At 40.3% G+C, this 9761-nt stretch overlaps 1 protein-coding gene across 1 annotated transcript in view; it reads right to left on the bottom strand.

The window, feature by feature from the left end:
* Positions 1–287: 287 nt before the first annotated feature.
* LOC139711856 (GON-4-like protein) overlaps positions 288–9761 on the bottom strand; it is a 110013-nt gene continuing 100539 nt past the window's right edge. Inside the window, exons 25-28 of the mRNA XM_071623708.1 lie at positions 6812–6935; positions 3670–3965; positions 1189–1291; positions 288–467 (exon numbers count right to left, since the gene is read on the bottom strand). Of these exons, the coding sequence (XP_071479809.1) occupies positions 288–467; positions 1189–1291; positions 3670–3965; positions 6812–6935 (703 nt within the window). The remainder of the gene's footprint in view (positions 468–1188; positions 1292–3669; positions 3966–6811; positions 6936–9761) is intronic.

Genomic DNA, 9761 nt, shown 5'->3' with positions numbered 1-9761 from the left:
TATGGACTCAGTTTTTACTCTCAAGCTAATATATGATTTTCAAAACCATATACGCAGGGAAACAACTCTCAATACTTTAATACAAACATGACTGGAACTAATATCACCATCACAAGTTGTTTTGCCTCAGACTTGTTTAGGATTTGACGAGATTGCTGCATTGAAAAAAATGGCAAGAAAGCACTTGGTTTAATTCCTACACTTGAAATCCTGAAGATCGCAACATCATTCCTTTACGTAAAGAGATGTTCATGGAGATACAGCTGCAGCATCAATTTTAGTCTATTTCAGTCACCTCCCTTACTGTCAAGCAGCATCGTGCTCTTCATCTTCATCCTCCTCCTCCTCATCATCTCCATCATCATCATCATCGTCAATCTTCCATCATCTTCATTATCACCTTCATCAGCAGAAGCACCTTTCTTGAAGTGGAATAGCTGCATAAGATGAGCAAATCTCTTCCTGACCTGGAGACAATGTTACAAAAACAGCAGTGTCAATCATACACAAGATTTCAGACACTGCATTACAATTCTTGTACTGTTCAGTACAAAAAGTAATGTTATGATGGATATAATCTATGAAGATTTATTCTAATTTACAAAAATGCTTCCTAAAGGCTAAAATTCTACCCCTGGTTTATAACTGGAAAGATCCCATAGGGGAGAATTCCTGGGTGATATGATGTTCAGTACCAAACATTAAATCTAACGGTGAGCTTAACTTACCCTATGGAGTTAACTTCTGTCATTCAAAAATCAATTAAAAATTTTCCAGTGGCTAAAAACAAAGCAATTAAACTGCAGCATGCAATGGAGTGGTTGCCTCGGCTTTCTCATGCAACCATAAGTTCGTGGCCCTTTCTCTCTCTCTCTCTCTCTCTCTCCATATATATATATATATACATGTATATATATATATATATATATATATTTTTTTTTTTTGATTTTAACGGAAGATCATTGATTCTGACCATTGAAAGAGGATTGACATGCAACCCTTTTTGCATACATATTTTTGCCCAAAACCTATTCCTACAAATGTAGCATCTACACCTCACGCACCACACCTTGGCCAAGTTCTACGAACAGTCATCATGTGAGTCATTTTATGACCACCTGTTGGGCAGAATCATGTTCTTATGCTTGTTTCTATCTCTAGAAAGCAAAGACAAACAACAGACTTTACCTCTTGTGATGTCTTATGTTCAAGTTTGTCAGCTACTTTCAGGAAAGTCTTCTCATGGGCACCATGTTCTTGACAAGCTTGCAGCAACGTTTTGTCCTCAACCCTAAAATCACAAGGATAAAAATTGATCTTGTAAAGAAAGTTGGACCTCTGTTTCTTGATTATGAAGTCTTGTTCATTATACTCCTCTCTATTCTTCTTCTTTTTTTTTCTCTCGCTTGACATTCTTCTGATAACATATCCCTTCATTTACTTTCTAATAGATCAGAAAACTTTCATAAATATCTTTAGACTCATCTAAGACCCCGTTTACAGTGCAGGGCTGGGCAGAGTCGCGGCCAAGCACAGCCTCAATTGCGGGGCCCCCGCAATTTTGTCCGTTTACACTGCCGGGCTCGGCCGCACTTTTAATTCAAACCTTTCAATATTTTGTCGTAGTGGCGCTCTGCTTGTAAACAAATGCAATTTGGTATAGTCTGGTTTTCAGACCCCTTGCCAAATGGATTCTGTGGTGATGAAGTCGCCGTTCGGGCAAAGGCCTTTGCCGAAGGAAAAATCCTTTGCAGGACAAAACCACCTTAAACTATACTAGTTTTTGACGTTGAGGGGGTTAACATCCTGAATAACGAAATAGTACGGGCAGAGGGTTTGGAAGCCAGACTAAAATTGGCTGCGCATTTGGCCCAGTTTGCGTTTACACTGAGAAAAGGCCGGGCTCGGCCGCGGCCGAGACCAATTCTAGAGCGTGGCCAAATGCGCGGCCAATTTTGGCCCCGCATTTGGCCTTTTGCACGTTTACACTGAAATGAAGGCGGGGTCGGCCGCAGCTTGGCCTCGCACTGTAAACGGGGTCTTACTCACACTCTCATCAAAGTACAAGACTTGGTTATCAAGATTACACAAAACACCTGTGTTACTACATACCATCCTACATGCCATGGATGCAAATTGTGATACCCATTACATGTATCTTTATGGAGAATGCAATACATTTACCTCCTAATCCCTTGAAATACATATACAGTGTATAATGATGGTGCACATTTCTTGCAAAGCCCACATCAAAATGAGAGTCCTTATATGCACTTCAAAACTGCATCTCAGAAGAATGAAAAAAAAAAGAAGAAAATAGTGAGGTAGGAGTAAACTCTGCTTACAAGATACTCCGGTATGAAAATTTTTTCGTCATAACCAACTCTTGTAAGGCTAAACACCCATAGGCTTTTCACAGATACTAACATGTAGTACTACAGACTGTCACTACAAATTTGGCCCTTTTTGTGGATGAGAAAGTCATCTTATTAGCACATGTTTATGTGAAAAACAGAGTATGGTGAAAAGTACATGTGTGGACATGCAGATTCTTGGACCTCACAATGAAACCATCAGACTACTGTAAAACGACGAATTTTCGTGTGCACTTTAATTTCGCTAATTTTGCGAGCGCCAAGATTCGCGAAATTAAAATGCACGCAAAAGTTCTTGTTTACACTATGTGCATTGAACGCTAGTGGCACTTCGCAAAAATTTCATGCCACGAAAAAGGCTGTCAGCTTCAATTCGCGAAAATTTCATGCCGCGAATATATCATGTTTTACAGTATCTGCTACAAATATTCTCTTTGTGGGTTTGCAAGTTTAGTGTAAACATCATATACACATGTACAATTGTACAGATTATTTTTTTTCCAATATCAGCTTTCTACATCTGGGTGAGTTGTGCCATAAAATGTGTGTAAACTTCCATTACCAGGGAAACTCTTCTTGCAACAGTCGAAAACTCATCGTATAAGTGTTACCTGTTTTTGTTTGCAGTAAAACATTGGAATGAATACAACACGCTGAAAAAAAAGAGCTTCAAGGACACATTTTAATAGTATCCATACACATGATACACTGACGCAGTTCACAAAGTTAGACTAGAAATAGGTAGTGGTAACCACAGGAAGAAGTTCAAAATGTTGGGAGTGTCTTGTGGAGTGTTTAACAGCTTTGCAAGATGTTTACATGTTTATTCTTTGTACGAACTCTGACCTAATGACATTAATATTTCCTGTTATCAAACAACAATGGAAAATGAGCCAAAAACAACATAATCAATACGAACACATCCTGAACTTAATGGTGAAATGAAGGATCCCTCCTTTGTCATCATTAAGTTTCATTTCATCTAAAACATGCCACAACTTGATGTCAGAGCAAACAATGAATATTTTTGTGTCATAGGCATAGGTTATGACTTTATTTTTGTGATTTTTAAGTCCTGATTTGGAGCTGAGAAAAGAACAAAGGGAAGTGTATGCAAAACCAATCCCTGCAGGATGCCATGCTTCACAGGGAAGCTGCATGATTGAGAGTTACTATTAATGATGGACTGGCACCTACTTTGGCTGTGAGACCCAGAGAAAACACATAGTTAGATAATTGACAAGACAAAGGATGTGGTAAATGTCTGACAAGAGAACAGGTGTGAAAGACCTACCGTGTCCACACAGGTCCTTTCGTAGTCTCTCCTACACTGACATCAGTAGTGACAGCCGATTCTGCCTTGGTAGTAGTCTCTGGTTTCCCAGGCTGTGGTGTACTGTCCATGGAGGGGCTTTGTGTGTCTGGTGTTTCCTGCTTCGCCTTCCCCTCTCTGCCCTTTCTTGGAGTCTGCCTTCCATCTTTACTTCTCAGTTCTGTTGAGTGGGACGAGTCCTCTGATGAAAGTGGGACTTCACTGCTTTTGCTATGCTGTGCACCACCATCTGTAATAGCAGTTGAACTCTCTTTGTCCTAGAGGAGACAAAAAGGCAGATGATTAACTTGAGGTTTTAGGCGAAACACATAACAAGAGACCCGGGGGTCTCGCGCTCACCTGAGTGTCAAAAGTTCACCTTCCATGCATTCTAGAAGACTCTTACCTGAGAACATTGGAAACTTGTGGTGGGGGTAGCTTTGAGAGCTGGGGCCATGGTGTCCATTTGCATATTCCATCACACTGTAAAAATATCTGCCCAGTGCACTGTCCTTTCTAGTATGTTGGACTATGCAGTTTGGAAAAACAAAAAGACTTAACCCTAACGAAGGGGAGGTCACCCCTGATTCTGCCATGAACCAGCTTGAAACAATGTCAGTCATACTGACTCACTGTATTTGCTCAGCTCAATCACTTCTGGTTCTAGAGAAAATCTTTAAAGATTCCTTACTGGGGGTGGGTTGGGTCGCCCTTGGGGGCCCCCCAGGTGAAGCATGGTGCCCATTTGATCTAGGGATGCTATTTGCCAAGTTTGGTGAAAATTCATCATGGCATTTTCAAGAAAAAGATGAAAATGTACAATGTGGGCCCCACTAGGACCCCTCCCCACCACCTTTCCCATGGTCCTAAGGGGGGCACCCCTGATTCCGCCATAAACAAACTTGAAACTACAGTCATCAATGTACCAACTCATAGTGTTAACTTCGCTCTATCACTTCTGGTTCTAGAGAAGAAGACTTTCTTTAGATTCCTTAATTTGAGGGGGGGGGGGGGGGGGGGGGTTGGGCCCCTCTGGGGGCCCCCAGGTGGGGCATGGTGCCCATTTGAACAAATTGAGATCCTATCCCCCTAGGGATGCTACCTGCCAAGCTCGGTGAAAATCGGTCGCAGGGTTCTCAAGAAGAAGATGAAAATGTAAAAAGTTTACGCATGACGGACGACGCACGACGGACGAAGAGCGATCGCAATAGCTCACTTGAGCCTTCGGCTCAGGTGAGCTAAATACTCAGTATGTGTACCGCAGTCTACACTGAAAATCACAGTAGATCATATGAAGTGTTAGCACACTGGCGCATATCATCTCAAACTCTTCATATAGTGTGATCATGTAAATACATTTATTGTATCACACTGTCCTTTATGGGCTAATGTTATATTATTTTATGTTACACTTGGATGGGGTAGTCTCGGGATATGAATATGTTTTGGAAGTATTTCATCAAATGCAACTGGAATGGGAAGGGAGTTGCATAATTGTGCACATGACCAAATTTAATGTAAGTACAATCAACCTTGCTAAGTTGACCTCGCATATTAAGTCGAATAATTGTACATCTTTTCAAGTCCTTTCTCTGTATATTCTATTAATCCCTCCTACAATGTAAGTCGAATTTTCTGTAAGTCGAAGCTATTTCTTCAGTCCAGATAGATTCGACTTAGGCAAGGTTGACTGTACTACTGTACAGGTTTTTTTTTTTTTTGTGGTTTTATTTTCCCTGAATTTCATGAATCGCCATTAACTGCTAATATAAAGTAAAAACAAGAAAATAAAAATCAAGCCTTGCAAAGGCTGGATCACACACAACTATTGTGTAACGATGGTTGGGGCAAACAACCTGCAATCACACAGTACTTCAAATGCAGAAGACAGCACTTGCTTATGTACAGTACTGAGTAACACAGTATACAGTCCTATAAAATCATAAAGCAGATCCTAATCAAATGTTTGGTTGAGAATTTCAGCCCTTACAGCATACAAAATACATGTAGCAAAAGATTGACTCATTCTAGCAGCACCACTGCATAACAATCTGATCCATAGTTTACTACAATGAGTAATGATGGATGTCATGCAATGACAGTAATCAATCAGCTTTCCAGGGAACAACGATGTCAAAGCTCATGAGTTTTAATAGTTTGAATAATATATCTATCAACTATGCTGAATCTAATGCTTTGTCTGCTTTTGCATACAAAGTCTTGGTCCAAGTATGGCTCCCATCAACTATGTTGAGCATTAAATTTCTTCTTTTTTGTTCAAGACATCTTGTATGAGTACATGTAATCCTATCAGGTCATATAAACATAGTGGCAAAACGTGGTAGAGCCATTTGAAAATGTGCAAACCAGACCTATAACTCTCAGACAGAGTGACCAAATCCCAAGGTTTATGGCCTCTGTGCTTTCCCAATGGTGAAATTCTACACCAGATTTTAGCACACTCTATACATTTTTGATACATGCTGTACAGACAAATTATGAAACACTGTAAGTGTAGAGGAAAGAGCCGAGGAGCCCAGGAACCCTAAGTTGCAGAAGTAGGGTTGTATAACATTCCAATACATTTTTAGGGATGATGGGTTAATAAGATTGTCACATTAAAAGCTCAGGAAGGTAAAAATACCACAAGCCAACTATAGTTAGTTTAAGATGGGTTGGAGGATAAGAGCAGACTCGAGCACTCTTCACAAAGAACAACCAACTGGCTGTGGGTGTTACTGCAGCCGTTATATGGCCTGTTGTTTCTACACCAGCCTCTTTCTTTGTGACTTTCAGTCTTAGGAATTAATCCGGGATAAATGACTAAACCTGCGGTGGACTGGTTGAGTGATATGCCGACTCGAGTGATATGCCATGGTTGAGTGATATGTCACTTGTAAGTCTTCATACACCAGCTCAGAGAGAAAGAGGCAGAGATGGAGCTCCCTGAACAAAGTGCTGTGATGGTGCTGCTGCACAATTCCTTGGAAATGCACACTAGTAAAAAAGTACAAAGACCTCCTGAGCTTTGTTACAACAGGAAAATACTACTGTGAATTAGATCAGTCCTTAACCACTTGAAGCTTGATTTCTATCAATATTTGCTTGGATTTGGGTATCTAACCTTTATCTGCTGGAATTTGGTCGGTGAGCTTGTGACACTCCTGCTGTCTGTATCACCAGTAATACCAGTAAGAAGAGTGGTCTGTGAAGAGGCAGGGCTTGTGCTCATGGGTGATCCAGAGTTACTGAGAAGGCAAGTGAAGAGTGTAAACACATCAAATGATAAGATTTTAAAAAGAAATCACACTCAAGCATACAAGTTCATCAAGGTCACATATGTACACCAGTGACCACCCATAGATTTTATTTGTCAACATGCTGTCAATGCGATAGTTTACTGGATTCACCGCCCAGAATTTCCACAAGAAACAAAGTTAGACACATCAATGATGATCAAATAGCCACAGAAATCTCTTGCACAATATTTGTCACATTTTTCTCACACTTTCACAGATCAATTACTCTACTTGCAATACATGTCAGGAGTATATTTTATTTCAGAATTAGAACTTCCAAGACTGTGAGTGGTGGAATTCACTGTCAAGAACTAGTGTTAATTTTGCAAATATCACACAACTCATGAAAAATGCCAGGTGTACAGCACTTTTGTCACACAACTAAACGGCCGTAATCTGGCAGAACTCCCTAAGTTGATTTTGGTCGATTTTCAGGTTTTGAGTGTTTTGTGTGTTTTTTCTCATGCTCTTTCAAGTGGGCCAAAAAACAAGTTGTGATTCGGTACAGAAAGTTATTTTTAGAAAGTAATTTTGGCAAAATTCCTGAGGAGAGAGGGTGATTAATCTGGCAGAACTGCGTAAGTCGACTTACGACAACGCTTGGACCAAGGTGTTCCTGCATCCCGCACGGACATGGTATATCTTAACACGCGCGTGCGCGGCCTTGGTAGTGACAAACGCGCTGCGCGTTCAAGCTAGTAGCAGTGCCCAGCTAGCTAGCTAGACACGTCGTACGGCTACGGAGTGTACATACATGACGACAGTCACGCTAAAGCAATGGATCCAAAAGCAATGACCCTCAACTCTTGGGGGAAATTGCCACTTTCTTTCCATTCATAGACAGGCAGGCTTCAGAACAGGTCAATATGCGGTATGCCTTACTATTAAGCATTGCTACAATCTAGGGTTTTTTAAGCCTAGAGCATTTCTAGATCTAACAAACGTTATAGTTTATCTTGTCTGACATCACGCTCCAGTCAACTTTAGGCCTAGGGTCTAATTAGTATTGTAGCACTTGTCCATTGTTAGTGTACGTGAAATCAATGTACTGTGCAGTAGGTCACGCAAACAACAATATCTGTAATCCATAGCTTCTTATTTTGTTTTTCATTGTAATAAGCGATTAGTTGGCTTGGATCTATGGGATTGATCTCGAGAAGTTTAATGAATATCTAGGATACCGTCCATGACGATGGCATTTTCGATCCAATCCTACAGACGTCAGAAATTGGCCAATACTAACACTTTTAGAGCTACAAGTTTACTTTTTAATACCGGTACCGTACTGGTACTCCCGGCAGAGTTGTACAGTACTACCGTTACTTAACTTAAGCCAAATCGCCGGTTATTCTGTCTTTACTCCGTTTTCTATTTTTCTAGATTTGATATGGCATAGACATTCTTTAAGTCTGTAATATGAAGAATCTAGAATCTTCAGGTTAAAAGCTAAATTATAATCATTTAGCCCTAGAAATAGATCTGAAACTAAGATCTAGATCTGTGATCTATTAATTAGGTCTATATAGGCTATAGATTTTATAGACTTACCGTAAGTCATTAGATAGGCAGGTTAGGCTTTACGTTGTTCTTAGATCTACTATAACATTAGTAACATTAGTACTAGATCCCCAATAGACAGTCTAGCTCTAGATTTTGCCCGTACCTGGATATAGAGTCTAGATCTAGAGTCTAGACTAGAAACTAATTTTCATTGATATTACAATGTACTAGTCTATTAATGACGCCCCAAAATAGACGTCTGGATGTCTAACATTAGACCTAGACGATCGAGTAGAAAGAGTTCGAGAGTTCTAGTACGTTTTATAGGCCTGCGTAGAGAGTAACGGTTAGAACACTACTAGTACTAGTACTACCCTAGTACTGTAGTACTTGTACTGTAGGAGTCGACACAAACGAGGCCTAGGGTCTATTTTCTATTTCTAATAAAGCTGTAAATAAACTTTTAGTCAGGCCTAGCTCCTAGTATTCTTTGGTTTGAATAGAGTTTAGGCCTTCAGCCAAAAGGGTCTTGGCATACTCTTACTTTGGGCATAGAGTAGGAATGATGAGATCAGTAGGCCTATCGTATGCAGATCCCTACGTACCGCTCTACTAGTCTCTAGATGTCTAGTGTATCGTTTAAGGCCTGAATAGACTACGGTCTAGACGGTCTACAATGTAGTGCCTGTAGTCTTGATGAACATATAGCTTAACATCTAGTGTAATAATGCTTCATGAGATCGACAATAACCCAAGACAGCAGCCAGGCTTTTGATGTAGCGCTACTTCTCGTGCCGCTATTTAATACTGAAACATGAACACAGACTGACAACATTTGGGGGAAAGCAAGTTATTTTCCACATACGAATGAATGGATAAAATGAAATTGAATGTGAATCAATAATGATGACTTTATACAATGTGAACAAATATTTCAAAAAATTGTACTCGATCTAAAATATTCATTGTTTTGACACTGCGTCCGCTGAATAGTAAGGGGGGTGGATGGTAAAATATGATAGACAACCCGCAGAAAATAGACAGAGATACGTAGTTCTGGCTGATAAACCACGTGCTTATCAGCCAGAACTGCGTATCTAAGCCAGAACTCTCTAAGAGATACGCAGTTCTGGCTGATAAGCACGTGGTTAATGACGAAAAGAGATACGTAGTTCTGCCTGATGAAACACGTGCTTATCAGGCAGAACTGCATATCTCCTAGAGATACACAGTTCTGCCTGAAAAACCCCCTCGCATGGCCAAAGACTTACGCAG

This window comes from Diadema antillarum, unplaced genomic scaffold (genome assembly GCF_040938485.1).
Source record: "Diadema antillarum isolate AM-2024a unplaced genomic scaffold, OU_Dant_1.0 seq00001715_RagTag, whole genome shotgun sequence".
Classification (NCBI taxonomy): Eukaryota; Metazoa; Echinodermata; class Echinoidea; order Diadematoida; family Diadematidae; genus Diadema; species Diadema antillarum.
Note: the sequence above shows the minus strand (reverse complement) of the source record. Positions and strands in the feature narration are given on the sequence as shown.